Below are 25,982 nucleotides of genomic sequence, written 5' to 3' on the forward strand. Positions count from 1 at the left end.
GTGCCCCTTCTCATGTTCCAAACTGGCAGCGTGATTATGGTAATGTCAGTAAAAAAGTGACCAAGGCTCCAGGAGCATTTTCCCAGCAGGCCATGTGCCAGGTATAAGGAACATTCAGGAGGGCCACAGTTGGATTTATGTACAACTGAGATGTAATTTTTTTTTTTGTAGTTAATTTATTTATTTATTTATTTTTTTTAATATATGAAATTTACTGTCAAATTGGTTTCCATACAACACCCAGTGCTCATCCCAAAAGGTGCCCTCCTCAATACCCATCACCCACCCTACCCTCCCTCCCACCCTGCCCTCCCTCCCACCCCCCATCAACCCTCAGTTTGTTCTCAGTTTTTAACAGTCTCTTTTCTTTTGGCTCCCCCCCCCTCAAACCTCTTTTTTTTTTTTTTTTTTTCCTTCCCCTCCCCCATGGGTTTCTGTTATGTTTCTCAGGATCCACATAAGAGTGAAACCATATGGTATCTGTCTTACAACTGAGATGTAATTTATTTCTGGTTTGACCCTGCTATCTTCTTTTTTTTTAAGATTTTATTTTTAAGTAATTTCTATACCCAACGTGGGACTCGAACTCACAATCCCAAGATGAAGATTCACACATTCCTCTGACTCAGCCAGCCAAGCGCCCTGACCCTTCCATCTCCTAAAGGCAGTTTTCAAAAGGAGTTGGTTTTGTTGCTGCTATTAGAATGGTTGACTGTTTTTCATATTCTCTCTTCTGTGGCACCTAGATTGTATATTCTAGAAAAGTTTAGAAGGAAAGAGGGGAAATGGGAACGACAGGGAATGCAAGAGTATTGAGAGTTATGACAGATGTGGTTGAGTCACCCTGTGTCTTAAAACACTCAAAAAGTTGGAGTCTTGGTTCAAGGGGCTCTGGGTTAAAGTCAAAAGAGTACTTTGAAAACTCCACTGTGGGTGTGTGTCAGTGTGAGGGGATGAGAAGAGCAGAAAGGAGACGGAGCGTGGACAAGATTGAGATGGAAAAAGTTGCAAGGATAGTCACTGCTTCATGTTTTCAAAGTGGGCACACACCTATTGTTTGCTGCTGCAACTTTTGGAATCGTGATTATATATAGTATGAATGCTTAAAATGCTTTTAATTCAGCAGGTATTAGAGTACATTTATTTTACAAGAATGTTTTTCCTTGGCACATATGAAATAGCTATTTAAAATAAATGCAAGAATAAAACTTATATGTATATATTTACCTTACCCCTTGTATTTATAAAAGAAAAAAATACTGGCACTTGTGGAGTGACTAAGTATTTATTCAGAACATTGTTACTAAACATTTTCACTTTGGCCAGTTTAGTAAATCACTTTATAAGATGAACTTTACTGGAAACCTGATGCAATTTGTCTGTATTTTCTGACCAAACTTACATACAAAGATAATGCAGGAAAAGGAAAAGATTATTAAGTCTCCCAGAGATTCAGTGGAATTAGTAAACTTTTTTTTTTTTTCCTAAAAAGAATGACTGAATCTGGTTCTTGGTAGATTATAGAAAAGCAAAATAGTCTCTTAAATGGAGGTGCTCTTTGATGATAAGATTAAATGAGTGATTTATAATCATTCATAATGTTACAATATTAGATGAATTGTACTTTCCCAGAATGATCTTTGGCCCTTTTTCTACACTCTGGCAAGTAACCTGGTTAGTTGTTACCAATATTAAAGCTGAAAGAAGGGAGGGGGGAATTTACTTGTTCAGAATTAAGATATAAAGCACGAGGCCATCTTTATTTGCCTTCTCTTCTCTGTGTTTATTATAGTATCAGTAATCCCCAAGGTAGTGTGAAGTTCAAATTGCTTCCTCAGTGCATATATATGCCTGCTTCAGTAATTTTCTTTCCTTTTTTTCCCTGGGTTCTGTTTTTTGTTTTTAAGAGTCAACATGCCAGGAGACAGACAACCAACACCTAGCCCAGAGGGGACTGTTGAGATTACTGCTGGAATAAATCCAAGATAAAATCTTTATGTTCTTTCAGACAAAGCATGGATTAAATGGCTTATCTTATTCATATGACTTCAGTTTCTTTCAACCTAATCCAGAAACTGATGGAAAGTTTTTTTCTGATGCCTCTTGTAGTCTTAGCTTATGCTCAGCTATGGAAAAAAAAAAAAAAAGTCCAGGCACCCTATGGAATGTAGAATTCGACATGGTTTCTGAACATTGTTTGCCACTTAAGTTTGATAGACACCTATACTCAAAGGAGGTGCAGAACACAGGTTTATGTATCTATAAATCTGGTCATGGTTGACAAACTAGTAGTGTTGTTTTATACTCACAACCATCAGTTAATACAATTTAACTTGTGTATGTGTGGGGGGGAGAAAGAGAGAGAGAGAGTGAGCACTCAAGGGAGCGAGAGGGGGGGCGGTGGGAAGAGGGAAGGAAGGGTAGGATGGGGATTGGAGTAAGCATGGTCACAAAACACCATCACACTGCAGTATAACACCTTCTCTACAGTGATAATATTTTAATTGAAAAGACTACTCATGCTTTGCAAAGTAATGTACCCAGTCAAAAAGAAAAATTAAATCTCTCTTAGAAAAAGCTCTAAAGATTGTTTTGGTGAGGAGGATTGGTTGTGGTAGGAATAGATCATATAGTTTGGTACTTTTGAAAAAGGTTGTCAATTTATTATCACTGGAATGGAACCATTGTCTAGACTTGTTCTTTGTGATGCCTTTTCCCCTCCCCTCCCCTCCCCTCCCCTCCCCTCCCCTCCCCTCCCTTCCCTTCCCCTCCCTTTTCCTCCCTTCCTTCCCTCCCTTCCCTTTCTTTTTTTAAAGCACTGCCTTTTTAGCTAGTCTTACTAAATCATTCACAGTTAATACGCCCACAGTGGGCTTCATGGGGTCTCATGTGATCTTTCATCATAGGCACAGTGTTTTCAAGTCTTAAGAGCATTGGAGATTTCTGATACCTTATTACATGGTGAATGGTAGTGGTTCACAGGCAAAAGTTAGGAAGTCAGTGAATAACTGAGATTAGACATGAGTACTATCAAACAATGGTAAGTTTTTTACATTTGTTTTTCATCCAACTACTGTGTTTTTAAGTCAATTTAAATTTGGCTCAGGTATACCCCATTCCTCTTAACTTTTACACCAAGAAACTAGTTGACATTGTCATATCTACTGAAGACATTTCTGTATATAATGCATAAACAAAATTTTTTTTTTTTAAATAGGAACTGTTTCATGTGGCCTTACAGAAGCCCTGGGAATACATTAAAATGTACACACTCAGTTGATCTTAGGAAATATAATAGTAATAAAATAAACGAAACCAACACTTTTATTACTCCCCTTGTGTTCATTTGTACATTTAGATCAAGTTTTTACAATTATATGTGGAAAACAGCTACTCACTGTTCTTTTTATTTTTATTTATTTAAACCAAGTCTTCAAAACTAGATCCTAGTTTTCACAATGAAAAGATACTTTCTTTCAATAGAAATCAAAACAGAATTTCCAGAATATTTTAACTAATTCAGTTAGTACAATTTATGAGCTTTCTTATAAATTCATATACTTTTGAAAAATAAATTCTTTATGACACTAAAGCAAACCACTTCAGGTAAAATCAGTGACTGGAAAGGAACAATAAACTCTAATTATTCATATTGATATTTAAAAGTTCAAAATACTTCTTTCTGTGAGGTTTTTTAAGTTTCAGTAATGATATTTAGGGTTCTTTTCATTTTTAGACCATTTTGCTCTAGTTGGTGAAAGACAAGTAGATACATACAGTTTGCCTATAAAAAAGTTTACTTAAAGGTGAACTTTAAAAAAATCAGGAATATTAGCTCTCATTTAATAAGTGAATTGGGGGGGTGCCTGGGTGGCTTAGTCAGTAAAGCATCCGACTCTTAGTTTTGGCTCAGGTCATGATCTCTCATGGTTTGTGAGTTCAAGCCCCATGTTGGGCTCTGTTCTGACAGCATGGAGCTTGCTTGGAATTCTCTCTCTCTGCCCCTCCCTTGCTGTCTTTATCTCTCTCTCTCAAAATAATAAACATTAAAAAAAAAAAAAGTGAGTTGGGATGCCACCACATCTTCCAAAGCTTCCAGCATTCTTTTTCTGTTTTTTATCCTGGAGTATTTCTTGATCTCCTATCTCAAGGATACACATGTCTTTCCTTACCCCCACCCAAGCATGCCTGATATACCCCCTCTCCCAACAGTCATGATCTCATGCAACTCTCATATCTGAAACTTTGCTCAGAGAAATTCATGTCCCCACACTGCACTTAGGAAACTACTCCTTGGGTGAAAAACATCTGATTGGGTTGTTGGTGGTAATGGAATTTTGTTATAATAGTTTTTGTTTGTTTTTTTGAGGATTTCTGTGTCTTAAAAAGCATCATTGTTCTGTGGAGATGTCTGTAATATTACAAATGTGAACAAACACGTTGCTTCTAATATGTAGGGGGAAAAGGGAGAATTCACCATAACATATTCCAAATTTTTGGTAAGCTCATGTTTCTGAATTTCGTTGAAGATGCCACGAAATGACAAAATCAAATTCATTCATTTGACAAATACTACTTGCATATCTGTGTTAGTCCATAATTATGCTGAGGTCATGGGAGACACAGAGATGAATGAATTAACTCCAGACCCCACCAAATAGGAAACGAGTCTGAGGAAAATAAATGAAAACACCAAGGGTTATCTTGGTGTAAGAAGACTTATAGAAAAGGTCTGTCAGTATTTCTGACACCTCTGTTTCTACACTTCCCCGCTTTTCTGGATCCTCCAATACGAGTAGAAGGCATGATCTTTCCACAATAAATTTTTGTTTGATGGTAACTGTAGGTGACCTATAGATTCCTAAAATTGTTTTAAATAGCCTTGTCCTTTATCAGTCTCTTTCCTCCTCTCCTTGAAAAATTTATTTGGGGAGCTGTAGAGATTTCTGCAATTAGCATGACGTTAATTGTGGGAGCCTTCGTGCCTGGCAGACAGTTTGGCATTAAAAAAAGGGATCTTTGCTACATGTTGGAGTGTATCAATTTTATTTTATTTTTTTAAGTTTATTTATTTATTTTTGAGAGAGAGGAAAAAAGCATGAGTGGGGGAGGGGCAGAGAGAGAGGGAAAGAGAGAGAATCCCAAATGTGGGGCTCAAACCTACCAGCTGTGATATCATGACCTGAGCTAAAGTTGGACGCTTAGCTGACTGAACCACCCAGGCGCCCCTGGAGCATATCACATTTTAAAAGGTATCCAAAACCTCTCCATTATTTGAAAATACTTGGGGAGAGGTGGGAGGGTGTTTAATTTTTTGAAGGGAGAACTTAACAATTAAAGTTGGTTTGCACTTTACATAATACTATTACACTGTTAAGAGTGCCTTATTCTGTCAGCTCATTATCCCTCCTTTCATAGTAACAATCTATAACTTTCTTACTTACAAAAGCTTATACGTTTTGTACTGTAAGTGTGCCCATAAATTTCACTAGGGATCTTTTTTTAAAATTTTTTTAATTTTTAATTTTTTGAGAGACAGACCATGAGCAGGGTGGGACAGAGAAAGAGGGATACAGAATCTGAAGCAGGCTCCAGGCTATGAGCTGTCAGCACAGAGCTCCACACGGGGCTCAAACTCAGGAACCATGAGATCGAAGTTGGATACTTAACCAACAGAGCCATCCAGGCGCCCCAGTCTGTCTAGGGATCTTAAAAATTCTTTTAAAATACCAGGTATGGAAGTAGATGCTTACGTAGTTGCCCAAAGGGCATGATGCTTCTGAAGAAGTAATATTGCTAGCACCTTCATACCTTTCCCAGCCTAAGTAGGCACACCCAGGCAGTATAAGTGTGTTCTTGTAATAGGGCTCGCTGTTGAGGTAATTTACTGTGTATTCACAAAGTAAAATTAATTTTGTGTCAAAACCTTGCTCAGGCAGGCCTTTTGGTTTCCATCTCTAATCTGTGTCTTGGAAATGTTGATTATGGCATCTTCATGATAAATGCGTTATTTGTATGACATTAGCTTTAACATGCATTGTCTTACTTCTTCCTCACAGCAGTCCTGTGAGGTTTTGTGTATTTCGAATGTGTGTGCTCAGTATTTAAGTATGACTGATTTCTTAAAAACCAAGCCAAATAATGCAGCTGTTTCAAGGACTTTGTAGTTTAGTTTGGGAAGAAAAAATGAATTAGCCAGCAAACACTGGATCAGGCCTTGATAGTAGTCCTGGATTTCCACAGGAACACCTCACAGTCTGTGGTGGAAGGCTGACTGCAAATCTGTGAATAGCTCGGTGTGCTAAGTGTTATGTGGGGCAAGCCCAGAGCACCGAGGAAGAAACTGGAAACTGATTCACATAGGTGTGTGTTTGGGAGAAGGAAAGTTACATTGACTGTACTTTGAGTAAAAGTTTTTATCCCTGTTTTTTAAAAATATCAATTATGTTTTTATTTATGAACAGATATATTTTGTGATCCAGAATTTAAAAGATAAAAATATGTAGTGCAAATCTTCCCACTGCTCCACCCCTCTAGCCACCTAATTCTCTTTTCTCAAGGCTGATGTCACAGGCTTCTTGTCTGTATTCCCAGTAGTATTTTTTTTGCATGGTTAGTAACTACATACATGTTCCCTTCTGTCACCTTTTCATGTATACAAATCTTGGCATATACTGCACCTATATTTTTCCCTCTTGCTTAACAATATGTCTTAGAGATTACTCCCAAATCAATACATGAAGAGAGTACTAATTCTTTGTTATAGCTACATAGTATTTCTGTGTAAGGGGCATGTACCACAGTTTTCTTAGCCAGTTAACTTCTGAATGGGCATTTAGATTGTATCCAGTATCTTACTATTTGCAAACGAGGCTGAAGTGAATAGGTTTGTACATATGTCTTTGTGTACATGTAGAAGTTGGTGCTATAAGTCAAATTGTTGTGTCTATGGGAAATTAGAATTTGGGGGCGGTTGCCTAATTGATGCCTTTAGAAGTTGTGACCCTTTACCCTCCCACAAACCAGGGTATTAGAGTGCCTTTTTCCTCATATTTAACAGATACAGTATCATCAGTTTTTTGTTTTGCCAGTCAGTATGTGAAAAATAGTTTCTACGTAGTCATAGTGTTTTTGAGGAGAAAACAATGCAAAACAGTTTCCCTTTTGTCCCTGGTATGTTTATTTCCAGTAGTTTGTTATTTAAGACATTGACTTATAATTCCTACAAGCTACAGTATTTAGGAAGTCTCTAAAGCTCTAAAAATTGGAAATTTATTTTCATGTTCTGAGTTCTGAGCCTGAAAACATACCAGCAAATGTTTATTGGTTGCCTCTGTGTGACAGGCATTGTGTGATTGGTGGTTCACCGAGGTAGTGCTGGCCCCCGCTCTCATGGAACTTGTGATCAGGAAGTAGCAGAGATGATGCTACATGAGGTGCTTTAGCAGTATAGAGAGCTGTGGGAGCACGTGAACAGTTTTGGGAGGGAGGGATTGGGGAATCTTTTCCAAAAGATGTTTTTTAGGCTGTGACCTGAAGTCTGCGTGGGAGTTATCTGGACACCAGTGAGGGAAGAGAGTTTTAGATAGGGACAAGAAAAGTATGAGTCATCTAGCTAGATGGGGATTGGTGTGCAACAAGTAGATACTACAGGCCGAACCGTAATCCAAAAGTTGACCTGTGTTTGAAGAAAAATAGCATGAGCCTTATCTTTTAAAAATTAAACTGATAGAGAACCCTCTTGAGGTTTCTGTCCACACCATTAAAGAAAGGCTTAGGGTGCCTGAGTGGCTCAGTCGGTTAAGTGTCTGGTTTCAGATCAGGCTTTGCCCTCATGACTTCATGGGTTCAAACCCCGCATCAGATTCTGTGCTGGCAGCACAAAGCCTGCTTAGCATTCTCTTTCTCCCTCTCTCTGTGACCCCTCCCCCACTCATGCTGTCTCTGTCTCTCTCAAAATAAATAAATAAACTTTAAAAAATGTTTTAAAAAGAATGCCTTAATGATGTTGGCACCAGGGATTTCACATATCCCTGGGCCTTTTGAAAGTTTTTAGAGTTTCACATTTGACCTTCATACCAATCCTGTGAAGCAGTTAGGTTTGTTAATATTATCCCCTTTATCACCATGAGGAAATAGTCGCAACGAAGTTGAATCTCATCCAGAATTGGAGAGCCAGTCCTCAGCAGGGCCAGAACTAGAATCCAAGATCTTTTTTGACTTCCTTTGTCAGCATGCTGCCTTCACGCTCCCTGCAGTTCCTGGTTAGTGATAACTAAGCCTTTTTGAGACTGGCATTGTTATAAAAGTGCTGCTCCGTTGAAACTTGAGAAACTTAAAACACAGTATTGCAAGAGCCTCCAGGTCTCAGTGGTGAGGTATATTTCTTCGTCCTGCTCTTTTTTAGCTTATTAAAACAAACTGTGTCATGCTTAGAATTCATTTACTAACATATTTTATTTTGGTATCTGTGTATTTCCTTATGATTACACAATGTCATTCCAAGAGCAGTGAGAAATCAGACTGAGGCCAGCATTGCTGCCTTTTCTGGTCTGAAGCCGTGTAGTAGGAAGAGGCAGCTAAATCTGAATACCAAAGCGCTTCTTTGTACAAACAGAAGCAAGACATTGTTTTTCAAAGAATGTTTTTGGTCACGTGTAGGACAACTGGAGTCACATCTCCTCCTTAAAATGCTAATATATTTGCCTCTTGCCTGAAGGTTGAGGTTTTTGGAAAGGTAGTATTAATATTATGAAACCAGGCTCAGTCACTTCAGAGCATTGTGTGACTTTGGATATGTAATTTAATTTCTCTAGAATTCGGTCTGGGATAATACCTACCACAGAGGTTAATATGAGAATTGGAGCATTATACGGAATTTTGTCAGATTTTTTTGTTGTCAAAGTATAATTGACATACAATATTCTATTAGTTTCAGGTGTACAACGTAGTGATGCAACCTTTATACATTACGGAGTGATCACCATACTAAATCTAGCTGCCATGTGTCACCATGCAAAGTTGTTACCTATTATTGACTATATTCCCTATGCTGTACATTGCATCCCTGTGTCTTATTTATTTTAGAACTGGAAGTTTGTACCTCTTAATCCCTTTCCCTTATTTCAGCCATCTCCCATCCCACTCCCCTCTGGTAACTGAATTGTTCTATCTGTGAGTCTGTTTCTGTTTTGTTTTTTAGATTCTAAATATAAGTAGAATCATACAGTATTTGTCTAATTCTGACCTCTTTCACTTTGCATAATACCCTCTAGGTCATTCACATTGTGACAAATGGCAAGATTATGTTTTTCTTTGGCTCGGTAACATTCCATTGCATGTATATACTGCATCTTTATGCCTTCATCTATCAATAGATTCTTAGGTTGTTTCCATATCTTGGCTATTGTAAATAATGCTGCAGTAAATGTGGGTTTGCTTATATCTTTTCAAATTAATGTTTTTGTTTTCTTTGGATTCTTTGGATAAGTACCCAGAAGTGGAATTGCTGCATTGTATGGTATTTCTGATTTTACTTTTTGAGGAACCTCCATACTGTTTTCATAGTGGCCACCCCATTTTGCATTCCCACCAACAGTGCGCATGGGTTCCCTTTCCTCCACATACTCACCAACACTTGTTATTTCTTGTGTTTCCCCCCCCACCCAAATGTTTATTTTTGAGAGAGAGAGAAAGAAAGAGCACGAGCTGGGGAAAGGCAGAGAGAGTGGGAGACAGAATCCAAAGCAGGCTCCAGGCTCTGAGCTGTCAGCACAGAGCCCAATGTGGGGCTCAAACCCACAAACCGTGAGATCATGGCCTGAGCCAAAGTTGGATGCTTAACTGACTGAGCCACCCAGCCACCCCTTCTTGTCTTTTTGATAATAGCCATTCTCTTAGGTGTGAGGTGGTATCTCATTGTGGTTTTGATTTGCATTTCCCTGGTGATCAGTGATGTTGAGCATCTTTTCATGTGTCAGCTCTCTGTATGTCTTCTTTGGAAAAATGCCTATTCAGGTTCTGTGCCCAATTTTTAATTGGATTGTTTTCTGGATAGTAGTTGTGAGTTCTTTGTGTATTTTGGATATTAACCCTTAGTGGGTTGTTTGAAAATATCCTCTCCCATTCGGTAGTTTCCCTTTTTCGTTTTATTGATAGTATCCTTCATTGTGCAAAAGCGTTTAGTTTGATGTGGTCCCATTTATTTATTTTTGCTTTTGTTCTTGCCTGAGCAGACAGATCAAAAAAAAATATTGCTTAGACTGATGTTCAAGAGATTACCGCTTATCCTTTTTTTCCGAGTTTTATGGTTTCCGGTCTTAAAGTCTCTAATCCGTGTTGCGTTTATTTTTGTGTATCGTGTAAGAAGGTGATGTAGTTACATTCTTTTGCAAGTAGTTGTCCAGATTTCCCAGCACCATTTATTTAAGACTATCTTTTTCCATTTGTATGTTCTTGCTTCCTTTGTTGAAGATTAATTGACTGTACAAGCATGGTTTATTTCTGGACTCGATTTGGTTCCCTTGATCTGTGCATCTGTTTTTGTGCCAGTACCATATTGTTTTGCTTCCTATACCTTTGTAGTGTCGTTTGAAATCAGGGACTATGATACTTGCAAGCTTTGTTCTTCTTTCTCAAGATTGCTTTGCCTATTTGGGGTCTGTTTTGGCTCTGTATAAATTTTCATACTATTCTAGTTTTGTGGAAAAATGTCATTAGTGTTTTGGTAATTTGCACTGAATCTATAGATTGCTTTGGGTAGTATGGGCGTTTTACTTTATCTTATTTTACTTGTATTCTATTTTGGGGTAGTATGAACATTTTAACAATATTCTTCTAGTCTATGAGCCACGTTATGTCTTTTTATTTATTTTTGTGGTCTTCAGTTTATTTCATCAATGTCTTACAGTTTTCAGAGTACTGGTCTGGTCTTTTACTTCCTTTGTTAAATTTATTCCTAGTTGTTTTTTTTTTTTTTTTTTTTTTATGTGATTGAAAATGGTATTGTTTTCTTAATTTCTCTTTCTGATAGTTATTAGTGTATAAAAGTGCAACAGATTTATGTATATTAATTTTGTATCCTGAACCTTTACTGAATTCTTTTTTTAGTTCTAATAGTTTTCTGATGAAGTCTTTAGAGCTTTCTATATATAGTTTCATGTCATCTGCAAATAATGATAGTTTTACTTCTTTTCCAATTTGGATGCTTTTTATTTCTTGTCTGATTGCTATGGCTAAGACTTCCAATAAAAGGGGCAAGAGTGGGCATCCTCATCTTGTTCCTGATCTTAGAAGAAAAGCTTTCAGCTTCTCACATTCGAGGATAATGTTAGCTGTGGTATTTCTTTTTTAAGTTTCTACAATAAGGGCTATATCTGCAGTTGATGGGTACATTTAGTACAGTCCCCCCCCCCCCCCCGCCAAGCTAATGATGTTGCATCTTACAATAAATGGTATCAAATAGAAGAAATAACAGTACATAAAAAGGTTAATGCAATGTCAGGTACAATATGTATTCAGTAAGTAGCTGCTGTCATTTTATTTTCAATTGAATTATGGTTCCTGTGTTAAGTCCATACCTTTGTGGGGAAGCAAGGTCAGTCTACATACAGGATACCAGATTTGTGAGGCAGTCAGAAGTAGGTAGGCAGGAAGGAAGAGCTGCATTCCCCTAGGAACCTAGATACTGCCTGTGAGAGACAGCAGTGGGATTTGTGGTTGTAAGTGCTAAGGTCACTGTCTACACCGTGGAAGCAGAGCTGGACAGAGAAGGACCTGCAGACTAGAATTTCTTGATTCATGCAACCAGCATGGATTATTGTTGTTGCTTTTTATCATGTCTTGTGCTTTGTGGAGGTCTTACCTGCAGATCTTCAGCCTTAACTAGGCTGTGCTTTAGAGAGGCTGATTGTTTACTATTTGGCTGCAGTGTTTGTTACAGGGACCTGGCTTCTCTGAGCAGGAGTGGCAGTACTCTGCTGGAGACCCTGTGGCAAAAGTGGATTTTAAGGAAGGGATTAGGCCATAATGGTTTGTTGAGCTTCCCCTCCCTTTATGGAAAGTCTCCTTCCAGCGGCCGACTTGGAGGTGCCAAGATGTACTTTATTAAACACAAGAGAGCCTGTCCTTACAGCTCTTTCTCTGCAGACAGATTTGAAATACCTGTACTCTAGTTTAAGAGTCTCTAATTTGAGCCAGAAGAAGAGTAGAGATCTGAATTTCAGGCAGATGGAACATAAAATGGGCCCATGTTATACAGACTCTCTTTATATATCTCTATTATAACCTCTCCTCTTTTAAATACAGTTTGAAAAATATATCTTGATAAAGGGGAATTAACTCTAATTCTGTAACTTATTCTTAAATGGTTCAGTGTAGAGGTATGGGTGGGAGAGAAAAATACAAAGTAAATGCGATAGAATGCCAGCATTTGGGGAGTTTGGGTGAAGGGTTCATGGGAATTTCTTTTATTATTTTTGTAATTTTTCTGTAAATATACAATTATTTCTAAAAAGAAAAGTTGAAAATATCGTGAGCATCTTTCCATGCAAGCTCATACATTTATATTATTATTTTAATTCTCTGACACACTGCTATATAGATGTACTATAAAGGTCTTCAGCTAGATTCCTATTGTTGGGCATTTGATTATTTCCAGTTATTTGCCATTATAAACAGTGCTGCTTGGAAGTCTTAAAAAAATTTTTTTTAAGTTTATTTTGAGAGAGACACAGACCGCATGAGCGGAGGAGAGGCAGAGAGAGGGGTAGAGAGTGCGAGAATCCCAAGCAGGCTCCACGCTGCCAGCACAGAGCCTGACGTGGGGCTTGAACCCATGAAACTGTGAGATCATGACTTGAGCCGAAACCAAGAATTGGACACTTTAACCAAGTGAACCACCCAGGCGCCCCAGGGAGGTCTTTAAATATATCTTCATGTATTTGGAATGGAATCCCCACATCTCTTTGAAATACTCCCACTTTCATAATGGATTTAATAGGAACATTCACAGTAAATTAACCGATTAATGCTTGAACCTAAGACCTTATTTATAATTTTAAATGGGTTAAATGGTGACTCCTTAGCAATGTTTATCTTATCCAGATACTAATAAATAGTGAGCTATAGAAAAATTTCTTCAATTCCGCTTCATCTCATATAATAACTTTAGGGACAGCTTGGCGGCTCAGTTGGTTAAGTGTGTCACTCTTGATTTCCACTTAGGTCATGATCTCACGGATTCATGAGTTTGAGCCTTGCATCAGGCTCTGCACTGACAATGTGAAGCCTGCTTGTGATTCTCTTTCTCTCCCTCTCTCTCTGCCCCTCCCCCGCTCAAAATAAATAAACTTTAAAGAAAAATAAAAACTTTAGAAAAAAAATCTTTTAGTGACACGAAACATCTTGGCTAGGTATTGACTCCTTGAATAATTAAGAAGTTCAGAAAATCGTTTAGTGTCCTGAAGTTACAGCTTTTTCATCTCATTCTGTTGGAAGCAGTGGAGAAATCTTTTTCTCTCTGCTTCCTCACTTTCATTGATTCCCAGATATGTTAATTGGATTCCCATTCTCATTCCAGGAACAGATAGGATGAGGGGACTACTTGACCAGAGTCAGTAGTAATATGCTGTATCTCTATTGTGTTGATCCACCTTCAGCTTATAATTATTATTTGTCCTAATTATGCATGTGAAAAACTGAAACCATAGAATACTCTTAAATTTTATCATGATGTCAAAACAGCATTCATTTCTGTTCCTGACAGTTGTCCTGAAATGTTGGGTTATTAGTATTTGGTCCAGTTTTTAGGCATCTCTTAATGGTTTTGAAAAACAAAGAGCAGGTAAGCAAGTCTAGTGTTTGACATGCATAATGCCTAAAGGCAGAGCTGATAGGACATGCGGACTAAAGGGATACCCTTGATTCTTTGGATGTACCTTCTGACCTCCAGAGCCAGTCAAAAATATCAAACTGCAAACATTTCAACAAAACTGTTTGCATGAAATTCACGTTTTAAAACCTGACCCCAGGCAAATTAAATTACATTTGAACATTGACGGATCCGTTCAGTTTGATTCCATGGCAGTGTGAATGTTGTATGCTCTTTTCTTTCCTTTGCCTTCATCCTTCAACTGGAATGGTGGGTTAATGAATCGTAGATCAGGAATTGGCAACCAGTGCTGTATTAAATTACACTCAGATCAGAAATGAGAGCCAGGAAAAGAAGCCTTTCATCTACTCTCCAGCTATGAGGCAGGTATTGGACCAGACAGACTGGGAAGACCAGTAACGGGAGGAGTGTGTGTTGTATAGAACTTGACCGGGGCACTTGGCTGTGAATTGACACAGAGCAAAAAGTTGCTTTTCCAGGGAAAATCATGAGGTCGTGGGATTTCATGTCTCTAGTTAAGGAAAAATGATTTTTAAAGTTTTTTTTTTTTTTTAAACTTTTGCATTTTCTTTGCACTTATAAAGACTGTAAAAAGACATTTCCTAGACACCATCTGTGGTGGTGATATTGGTGGCAGCAGCCGTCATTTGTTTAGCTGGAGATAAGGAAGAGAAGTCTAAGTAGTAGATCTTTTATCCAAGACACTAGGAAATCTGTTTCTCCTAGGGTCTTTCTCTGAGGAAATACATAGTATGTGTTTGTGTGTACACACGTGTATGTGTATATTTGCGTATATAAGGTGAAAATGCTGGCTGGAAGCAGGGGCGGAGACACTGAAGTGAATGTCTTTACCTTAAAGTGAATCTTTGGCCAGTTAGAACATTACAAAAAAAAAATCTGTCCGTGATTCGATGTTGGCCTTTTTAACTATGAGGTAGGTGTTCAGATGATTTCCATCTTTGTGTTCATTTTACTTGGCTCACAGGACACATGTTGCTATGAAGCGGCAAACTGCGACCCCAGTTTTATTTCTTTCTGCCTCTACTTTTGTTATATCTGTTTTCCCCATAGATTTAGTAATTTGCTAATTTTCATTAATACACACGTTTTCCTTTGGAAACTTTGATCTGAGGGTCAGAATTAGTCTGCCATTGTCTCCTGCAGAACCCCCTCCCCGCTCATTAAGTCAGGTTAGTCTCTGGTCTTGTTTTATCCAGAATGTGAAGTTCCTAATACTTAGCTAGTAAAGGGTGGCCCTGAGGTGATTCCACTCACCAGAAGGTTGCCGTATGAATACCAGCGTCTACTAATACCATCACCCGAGTTCTTTTTGTTTCTGTGCTAATCTTTCCCTTCTTGGTTTTCACTTTCAGCAGACCTACTCCAATGAAGTTCATTGTGTTGAAGAGATTCTAAAGGTGAGTTCATTTACTGTTTTTCATTTGAAGAAATGTTTAAGAAGGCAGGCATATCTCCATTTACTTTGACTTTAATGAACAGTTGCCATTTCCATACCCCTTTAAACTGTTCCCCTCCTCATACCTTCAAATGCAAAATAAACCAGAATAGTAACAGAAGGACTCTTAAAGCATTATTGAGCTCTCTGACAGACTCTATTAATTAAAATGAAATCTGCAAGCTGCAAGGCATTTGTCCCAGGTTTTTCTGGTGGCTCATAAAGACCCACAAGAGTTGCTCACTTCTCAGAAAGGAAAGCCCTCTGTATCGAGGGGTTAAATGGTGCTTGATTTATACTTCTGGGTGTTTTGTAATGGACACTTGCTATGTATGGCCTCATCTTCAGTGAGACCATGAATTTTTAAAAGAATGAAGAAAAACAGTAGGAAGTAAATGGATATCTATAAACTTACCTTGAAGGGTTATTTTTCACTCTTGTTTCTTGAGATGGTGCTGTGAACATTTTTGCTGTTTCTACAGATACATCATTGAACCCGTTATCTGTTGGTTCAAGGTTTTGTTTTGTTTTTTTCCCCCCACAAGGACAACAGATTCTTCCTAGAATTCAGTTCCAGGAAAAAAATAAATTAATTCTCCTCATGAACCAGTGTGCTTTCATTTTATCAGAGAAGAATTACATAAACTCTTTAGTTTCTTACTTTGGCTTCAATTTCCAGGAAATCTAGAGCTAAATTGAATGCTCAAGTACTATAATTGTAATAACTAAGGGTTTTGTTTATTTCTCATTGCTCCTCTTTGGCTTTTAACTTTCTTCCATGTCAGTGGAAGCATGTTAGTGCTATTCTTGCTTTATCTTTTACTGTAAGTTTTCTGATTTTTTTTGAAGTAGAGATCTGTATGACACATGTACCTATTCATTTGTATTTTCACCGTTCACTTTTCCTCAAAATATATGCTTATCCAATTTTTCCTTTAATTTTTTATTATAAAGTATTAAGTGGGTGGCATTGAAACCAGTAATTCTCACTTGCAAAAAAAAATTTTTTTTTTTCAATGTTTATTTATTTTTGAGAGAGACAGAGACAGGATGCGAGTGGGTTAGGGGCAGAGAGACAGGGAGACACAGAATCCAAAGCAGACTCCAGGCTCTGAGCTGTCAGCACAGAGCCCTACACGGGGCTTGAACCTACAAACTGTGAGATCATGCCCTGAGCCCAAGTCGGGCCCTTAACTGACTGAGCCACCCAGGAGCCCCTCACTTGCAAAATTTTTGACAAAGGTAGTGTCTAACCAGATGTTCAGATATTTGGAAAGCAGTTCCATCATTTCTGTTTTATAATTTTTGTCCCCTACTTTTATAGTTGGAATCTTCTAAGAAATATCTCTAAGGAAGCACACTTTGTACTGCTAAAATTGAACAATTTTTATGAACAAGCAAGTAAGATTAATAATAAACAGGTTATGTTGGTTAAGCTTTTGTCTCATCCTCTTCTTCTGATATTTCTGAAATCCTTTGGTGTGATGAGTAATAAAACAACAAATGACTTAGTTATAAAATATGGCCTTAGCATTTTCTCTGAAAGTGTGTGTGATTTGTTTTATAGTTATTTCAAAAGTAAATGCAACAATATAGATTACTTGTCTTCTGTATATATCAAATGTTGCTCTTAGATTTTGATGTGTTAATATACTCCTCATGAAATCCCTTATTTAGGATGATGGTATTAGAGTATCAGACAAGCAGTTTTAATTTAATAAACCTATTCATCGTCCCTCCCCTCTCCGCCAGTGTCACTTTCATGGGTTCTTGCTTACCTGGAAAGGCATGAAAGTGAACAGTTAATGCAAGCTACCAGGTGAGTATTTTCATTTGAAAATCATAGGGAGAGCAAATAGAAGGATATCCTGGACTGAGGAGGGACACAAGCCTTTGCATAGTGGAGACTTGGAGTCTTTCCCCCTACACTCACCCTCTCTTGGGGGCTCCAGCCATGTTATATGCACTCCTTGGGCCTCAGTTTCCTTGTTGGTAAAATGAAGGCCCTGGGCTAATAGATGATCCCTAGGGTCCTATCTAGCTCTTACTCTCTAGTGCTGATCCAGGTACTTTCCTCTGCCTCGTGGTTCATGTTCTTCTCTTTTACCAGCAATTTATGAAGATTGCCAGGAATCCTAACACAAATATTTCTGATGGGTGATAGAAGCAGTAAATAGTTTCCTCACAGAAAAAACAATCATAGAAAATCTTTCTTGGTTCTCTGGTGGAAATATGAAGAGTGGAAGTGTTTTAACAAAGGCCTATAATTCCTGCAGGCTGATGGGGTAAGAAGATAGCAGACAGTACTGGAGATTAGGAATTGGTCACACATGAGTTCCAGACAGTGGACTGTGCCCTCATGTCCTCAGTGGGCATAGGGCAACAGCTCGGGTTTTCTACTTACAGTGCCATGGCCTGGACGGCCTCCTGGGGAAGTCAGCACAGTACCTGTAGACAGTACCTCAGTGCAGCATTCTAGCAATTCTGGTACAGTGAGTGGTAGCACTGTTACTTGTTCATTCATTTATGCAACAAATAGCCACTAAGCCTCAAGTACTTTTCTAGGCACTGGCGATGCCACGTGAATAAGACCTAGTTCTTGCTCTAATGGGGATTACAGGAGGAAGATAATTACATAATAAAAATATCAGGTATTGATGAGTGCAGTGATTCCCATAGCAGGCAAATGAAGAGGATAAGCAGAGGAAAGAATGCAAAAAGCCTTGAGGTGGGAACAGGTTGGTGTATTCAAGGAGCACCAGAAGTTAGAGGAAGCAGACAGTGTGTCTCGAGCAGAGTGAGCAAGGTAGAGAGCAAGGAGCAACAACTCCGTGGCACCTGGAAGCTAAGACCCAGGCAGGTGCCACTTGATTTACCCTCATTCGTGTGGTAAGTCATTGTTAAGGTAGGGAGCGAGTTCATGGCCTTGTGTGCAATTCTGGGCAGCCTCCTTGCCTTATGGCCCCAATTCTCCTAAGGCCTAACTCCCTCCAGTAAGCCAGGCATTTAGGGAAGTATATAAATTCTTTCAGGCTGTTGGCAAACAACTTAGGTCCTGAAAGAGTTTATGCACTTTCCAACTGCCTAATTTAATAGCTGGGGCAGCCCTAGGCATTGTGAGCACAATGGACATTTTCTGGAAATAATTGGTAACTAAAAGTCATAGATGCCATTGGGATTCTAAAGAAATTCTTGGAAAACAGAAGGGGGGATACTTTCAAACACCTCAATTAATTATATTTTTATATTGTAGCATTATAATGATCCTGTTCCTTAAAGGATAGTCAAATAAATAAAACAGCAGGGCGCTCGCTTTGGTGCAGTATTGAAATTCTTTCAAAACTAGACTTAATTAAAAGTTGTGATGCTTTTAATTTATTAAGTACTTTTTATGACCATGTATCCAAGCATTTTACATAAATTACCCTCATTCTACTTAGAAAAATAAGTGGTCTTAGTTCACCCCTCACTGAGAACAGAGGTGCAGAGAGCTCAGGGACTGTAGGCTGCCAGGGCTGGTGAGGATCAGTTAGGATTCCAGTCTGGGACTCTGGCTCCAGAGTGGTTACTCTTTCCATTATATTCTAGGACAGGATTCTTCCGTTGTGCTGAACAAAGCAGATGGTTAGTCAGTAGGCATGGACATGTCTTCACCTTTAACAAAAATTACTCAAGAAAGCCGGCATCAGTTACTCTTCTTGTCACTGTGCCAGGTCATTTATGTCTGTCCTGGGGTGATAGCCACCAAGAGAGTGGCTGTGGGGAAAGGCAAGGGGAAAAGTGCAGAGTCTGGGAATGGAAATACTTGCTAGAGATCCATCTCCAGTTGTTCAAGGATCAGATGGCATTTCTGTGGCAATGGAGAGGTTGGTCCACACTCTGAAAAGAAATGCTATAGTACACAGTGTGTTATACAGGTGAAGTAATTCAGCAGTAAATCTGGGGTCACGAGCTTGCTCATAGGGAGTCGCCTGTCCATCTTTAAGCCAGTTTACCAAGCAAGTCTGACATGTGTGGGAATGAACTTCTTTCTCTTAGACTGGATAAGTGAAAGGGCCCACACCCTGTGCTCTCAGCCATCAGCTTCCTGGGACACCAAATCCGGTCATTTCAGACTTCAGTTTTCTCATCTGTAAAACGAAGAGGTTGATATTCATGATCTCCAATGCCATTTTAAGAAATTGTGTGTGTGTGTGTGTGTGCGCACCTACATATATTTGTGATTGGGCATATTTAATCTGACATTCTGTTTAGGGCCAGGTTTTTAGCAAAGCAGAGTATAAGTCATGAATGCACTCAGAAAAAAAAAGAATTCATGTCAGGATATATATATATTAATTTGGAAGATCTAAAAATCTTGCCTCCATGAAAATAGTGAATAGAAGTGAAACTTCTGTTGCTGGAAAGGGAACATAATTTTTAAAGGCCCTTTCCTCCAAAAAAGTTCATATGTACTAATAGTGTGTATCAGGGAAGGGTCAAATCCATTAAAACTCTCCCAAGTGGAACAAGTGACCTGAATTACTTGTTTGCTTAAGTCAAACAGGAAAGTTCTTCTTCCTTTGAACTTAAATAATTCCAGGAAATGCAATAAAGAAGCTGAGGGAGAAAGAACGCATTGAGTAGAGACTCTGTGTTCACGGTTACATAAGCTCTGTTAATACCTATTACTGTTTATATGCTTTATAATATTCAGTGTTAAGACCATTCATGTTCTGCATTCTTGTTTTTCTTCTTTGAACTGATTACTGTTTTGTGAGTTGGAGATCTTTGGTGTTTGAACATAGCCCATTAAGTAGGGTTTTTTTTTTTAAAGTAAAATAACTTTTAAGATTTCACTTTTTATTTACTATCAACCCACTTTAAAAAGCTGGGGCGCCTGGGTGGCTCAGTGAGTTTAGCGTCCGACTTCGGTTCAGATCATGATCTCACGGTTTGTGAGTTCGAGCCCTGCGTCGGGCTCTGTGCTGACAGCTCACGGCCTGGAGCCTGCTTCGGATTCTGTGTCTCCCTCTCTGTCTGCCCCTCCCTTGCTCTCTCTCTCTCTCTCTCAAAAATGAATAAATGTTAAAAAAAAAAAAAAAAGTCTTAAATAAAGTTAACTTACATAGCAATAAGTATTCTATTTATAATTGTTCATCCCTTTCCAAATCTCTTTCCAGGAAATGACCCATTCATGGCCGCCTCCTTTGACAGCAATACATACGCCCAGTACAGCCGAGTCCTCCAAATTTCCTTTTCCGACAAAGGTAATTCCTTACAAGTACAGTAGGCACTGTATCCACATCAGTGAAAAGTCTTAAGTATTGCTGTGAACCAGATTAATCTAGCACTAGCTGTTGGAATCTTTGCAGATAAGGTTAAAATTGCAGTTAATTTAGCTCTTAAAATGCTTCATAATGTTTTCAAACACTTCACTCTCCAAACTATGTCAGTAAGAACATCTTACATTTGTACCAAGTTTTATAGCTTATGAAAGCATTTAGGACTTTTCAGTAAATTCTCTGGGAATTCTGGGAAAACAGAAGTGCAGGGAAAGTAAGTAAGGTGAGTGTCTGATTCCTAGTTCAGGTCTAATACATAAATCTTCCACTTCTTATGCTTCCTAATTTTCTTAAAGTTTGATATGATCATCTACATTAGCGCTGGTTTTAGTAACAAGTGGATCAGTTGCTGACTTGCATGTTTCATTGAAGCATTTGTGAACAATGTATTTTAAACACTGCCGTTTTCCTTTGCTTATTTGTACTTTTGGATCTCCTTGGAGCTATAGAAATAGCACCTTCAGATCTGTGTTTTGTCCAGCTTTGTATGCATGCACATTGTTAATATATTATAGCTATTCCTTTCCATGGTATTGTTTTCAAAAGAGGTTATATCTACCCAAACCGGAATTTGCCATGTTAGATACTTTCCATATTTTCTCATGATAGTTTTTAAAAAATGTTCATTATTACTGGTTTTAAGGTAAAACCTTATGCTTTGCATAAAATAAAATAAAACAAATCTATCTTTGCTGTAAGGAAAAGTAAACTCTAGGAAACAGCAGAAGAAATAAAACCTATTTTATGTAAAAATTAGATTTACCAGTGTTCATCAGACTTAGTGGTGATGCTACGTAAGATTTATAAACCTTAGTATTTTGAGAACTAGAGATTTTTATTTTTCTTTCTAGGATTCCCAGCACATCAGTTCTGCAACTCAAAACCAAAGTAAGTAAATTGCGTGGAAGTGATTTTTGCATTGAAAAACAAAGCATAGTTTTTACTGTTTTAATATAAGAAAATTAATGAAAAATGGCCTAGCACAGATGAGGGCTTCCTCTATTGAAAGAATAGGAAAGGAGGGAAAACATAAAACTGTTCTTTGGATGGAATTTCAGATTGTTGCAAAGACTTAATGAAGAGGTCATAGTAAAATACTTAACAAATATAATGTGTTACAATTATAACAATTAGCTGTATATATAATTAATATATAATTATATAATTAGCTGATCTGTGCTACACATTTTGAATGTGACTCTCAAAGCATTATAATTCAGGAATTATATATAAGAATAGATTGGAGTATTTTGTGTGGTTCTTGTGGGGTTTTTTTCTAAAAAAAAGTAAGAAATTTGTATAAGGAATAGAGCACACAGATGCTTTAGTTTTTCCTGTATGTATTCACCCTGTAATTCTTGGTTGTCTCTCTTTATGGATTGTAAATAGTTGGGAATTTAGGGGGAAACAGAAGTAAGCTAACTGGATCTAGCCTTTCTCTTCATCAGTAACCCCTTGGTTCAGTAAATTTTTTTGTGTACCAACTACATACAAGGCATTTGAAACCTTCTAAAAATGACTCAGGTATTTGCAGTCATTTAGTTTAGTAATATACGGTGAGCATCCAAGTTACGAAGTGCTAATCTTCAAAAAATAGGGCTACCAAAGTAGGATATGTATGTATGTCAGGAAAAGATTGTTCTTAGATATTTCATGGAGGTGACTCTTCCTCAGATCTCCCCACCTCATTCTTTTCCCTTACTTACATTTTTCCCTTTATTATTCTATTGTTTAAATTACAAGGATGTGGGGAGAGTAGAAAAGGTGAGGAAAGCAAGAAGCAGAATATCCTTTCCTCTAGAATGGGGGTGGGCCCATCATAGCCTGAGAGTCCGTCTGTTCTGCAACTATATTTTGTAAAGGTTTTATTAGGACACAGCCTTACCCATTCATTTATTATTATGCTACAAGGTACAGCATGCAAAGTCCACAATATTTACTGTCTAACCTTTATAGAAAAAGTTCGCCATCCCCTGCTCTAGATGTTGAATAAGATCTTCAATGAATTTATTACTGAATTTCCCCTACATGCAGAGAAGTAAACCTGATCATCTTGCCACAGTATTGTATAAGTAGCAAGGTAAAATTAACAGAAATTGGTGGCTTCTTGGGGGAGATGGGGAAATCTTTTTTTCTCAACGTCTTGGCTGCCTATACAGAGACAGATAAGCAGTGAGAGTGGCACAAGCCTTAGATGCATTGCCAGCTTAGCTGTGGATAGGAGTAGTATGTGCCCCTTTTACTTGTTGCTCTCCCTGCTCCCCCTTTGCTAGGTCTGCCGGTCAGGCAGATTGTATGCCTTCCACTGGCTTACAGCTCTGATGATTGCTCAGTCTTGGTTTAGAAAGATTCCCTTTAATTCTTTGTTTGATTTCCTTCTTATAGCAAAAATATAGTTGAAGATGAGCTGGTAAGCACTTTTTTTGGCTGCGGATGGATGGCCGCCCTCTTGGCCACTGGAGTAGCATGGGCTGATTCCCCCTTATTCTGATACGGTTTCAGACCCTGGCAGGACTCCAGTAGATCTTGGCTCACTAGATGCTTACCCTGGGGTTTTTCCTGCTGCTGCCACTCTGTCTGTTGGTGTTCTGGGGAACCTTGTTCACTTTTGTGAGACTGGCCTTTGCAGGGCCTCGTTGGACCCTAGAAGGGTCTAGTTGTATGTTGGATGAAGAGGGAGTAGATTATGTGCCGATTTAGTGGTCAGAAAAGTAGAGTTTGACATGTGTTTCTCAAAGTATGCTCAGCAAGAGAATTCAAATTTCTTGAGAGGTTGTCTTCAGGTTTTAGAGTCTGTAGAGAATGAGGTATAAGGGTTTTACTTGCATGCCCCAGTATTTATGTTCACAGGTTTGCAAAAACATGACTGCCTGAGGATAACCAAGCCTCGTGGTGCTTAAGACCCAGTGAAGACCACTGTATGGGAGTCCCTGTGACTGTGTTGAGGAGTGACCTTAGCCCCTCCCATTTGTAGTCCTGCCTCCAGCTTTAGCCCCAAGGGGAAGCAGTTCAAAAATATCATGCAAGAGCTGCTGCCACCATGAGGACAGAGTGATTAATTACAGGGTCTCCATATGACATTTTTGGGAAATCTTCAACGGTATCTTAAAAGGCACCCATATTGCCATTCCACTTCAAGTTCTGTTTCAGCTATTACCTCACACCTAGAGTAGGCTCCCAGCTGGTTCGTTTCCTCCACATTTACTATTTCCCCATTCCCTTCTAGGTTCTATCAGGTGGCACCACTAGACTAATCTTTCTGAGGAATCTGTCATGTTCCTGTTTAGACCTTTGGTGATGTCTCATTGCCTAACAATGTTATAACTTACCATCGTGGCATCCAGTGCCCTCTAAAATTCAACCTTCACCCATCTTTCTGTGGTGTCCACACCTTTTGCGCCCCACCCTTACCGTTTCCAAATCTGTGCCATTTTAAATCTTCCCTCTTCTCTGCCTTGGCTTACACGGTCTCTTCTGCCAAAGGCCTTCCTCACCCTCCTGTCTCTCTATGGCCAGAGCAGTCATTCTGTCAAAATCTCCCCCATCTTTTGTGACACAATTCATTTTGCTCCTTGTCTAACTTGCCTTCTTTAGTCATAGTCAACAGACCATTCCCTAGATTCCTGGTACAGTTAATTTATATGATTGATTTGTGTACTCGTCTCACACTGCCTGGGGTCATAGATAGTTGTGTGCCTGTCACGTGTTCCTCAGTTAATTGTAAGCTCATCGAGGACAGGGTCAAATGCCTTGAACATCTTGTATCTGTGAGGCATTCTGCAGGTAGCTGTTGAATAAATAAATGGGGGCAGGTGTTGAATAACGGGGGTACGGATGAGAAGGGGAGCACACTTGACCAAATACAGAGGCTGAGAAAAGGGAGTGCTAGCAAATCACTGAAAGATAGGTGAGGTCAGACCAGCTGAGAGTGAGTGCCTCCCTGTCATAGTGCTAACACGTGAGCCGCCCCCCACAACCCGACGTCAAGGAAAGTCAGGTTCCAGCATGTAGGAAAGTTACCAGCCATGTGGCAGTGTGTGCTGCAAGCAGTTCTTTTCTGTGTTTTTGCTCTGTTCAGGATTCTTTGATTCTGAGCAAGTCTACTCTAGAGGTGATGTAAGTTATTATATAATGGTGAGATTGTACCAAGTGCGGTGTGTATAGCAAGCACTGTGGTTGACTGAGTTCAAGTATACTAAACGATTAGGTGGAAAAGATGAGGACAGGGGTGGAGGGACAGCAAAAAAAAAAAAGGGGGGGGGGGTTATAAGAAACTCATGAATATATCTCACTGTGTTGCTTTGATCATTTTCCTTTCCCCACAGAACAACATGATACATCTTCAAAAAACCACACTAATTCTCAGCAGGGAACATCGTAAGTAAAATGCTTTTGTTTATTAAGAGTTTATAACGTAACATTGTAATTTCCCACGTAAATCTATTGCCTAGATTTTTTTGCCCTACTGCTTTCAAGTAATGGCTTTCTTTCATGAACTACCACTGCTTTGTAAAAGGAAGTAATACCCTAGATTTATGCTTGGATTAAGTTCTCCTGTTGAGGGTTCAGGTTCCATAACAGAGTTTGCCAAGGGGTTTTCTCAAAAGAAAAGCATTTGAGCTGTTATTTACATATTAACTGTGGAAAATAGAAGGTTTTAGCTTAGTAAAATTCAGTCTCAAATAGCTTTGGCTTTAGGAAACAAATTTGGGGGGATGTGTACAATTTAAGATTTTTTTTTTGCCACTTTTTTGGCCTAGTTTTAACTAATAAAGAACAAGTCCTGTTGCCCAGCTGTTCTTTATTAAGGCCAAGTAAGTCCAGATACATTTGGGGTTTTTGGAACAGTTTGAAGTACATAATAAAGATTTTTAAATCAGCATTTTGACCTAATTTGTCATTTCTTGATGGTATTAAAGTAATATTTCTTGCTTTTCATACAACTAGGAAGGCTTTTTAGGAACTAGGTGATACTCCTTCAGTATCTAATCAGTAACTGACCAGGAGCTGCCAATCTCCCAGAATTTGAGGTTCGAGCTCCAGCTTTGCTCTGGGCACAGTATTTGTCCCATGTGCTTTGGAAGGAGGCATTGCTGTGGGTTGAATTTTTAAAAAGCTGTGTAGTTGAGGCAAAGAGGTTATTTTATCTTTTCACCGTAACTCTGAATGTGAGACTGGATTCAATCCCTGTTCCTAAGCACCAGCTCCTCGATGGAATTTGTTTTCATTTCTCCATAGCAAAATCAGAAGAAAAAAAAAAAAATATATATATATATATATATATATATATATATATATATATATATATATA

The 25,982-nt window shown here is 38.6% G+C and overlaps 1 protein-coding gene across 11 annotated transcripts in view; it reads left to right on the plus strand.

Moving 5' to 3' along the window:
- Positions 1 to 25,982, plus strand: part of AFF1 (ALF transcription elongation factor 1) — a 265,697-nt gene that overhangs the window by 181,933 nt on the left and 57,782 nt on the right. For 10 of the 11 annotated variants that reach the window (XR_007457826.1, XR_007457825.1, XR_007457824.1 and 7 more), the window contains 4 exons: positions 15,265 to 15,309; positions 20,510 to 20,596; positions 21,523 to 21,559; positions 24,997 to 25,048. Coding sequence is in view for 7 of the 11 variants with exons in the window: in XM_049630826.1 (XP_049486783.1) it covers positions 15,265 to 15,309; positions 20,510 to 20,596; positions 21,523 to 21,559; positions 24,997 to 25,048 (221 nt within the window). In the remaining 4 variants the exon portion in view is untranslated. The remainder of the gene's footprint in view (positions 1 to 15,264; positions 15,310 to 20,509; positions 20,597 to 21,522; positions 21,560 to 24,996; positions 25,049 to 25,982) is intronic. The other variant, XM_049630830.1, reaches the window with a different exon arrangement.

This window comes from Panthera uncia, chromosome B1 (genome assembly GCF_023721935.1).
Source record: "Panthera uncia isolate 11264 chromosome B1, Puncia_PCG_1.0, whole genome shotgun sequence".
NCBI classification, from domain to species: domain Eukaryota; kingdom Metazoa; phylum Chordata; class Mammalia; order Carnivora; family Felidae; genus Panthera; species Panthera uncia.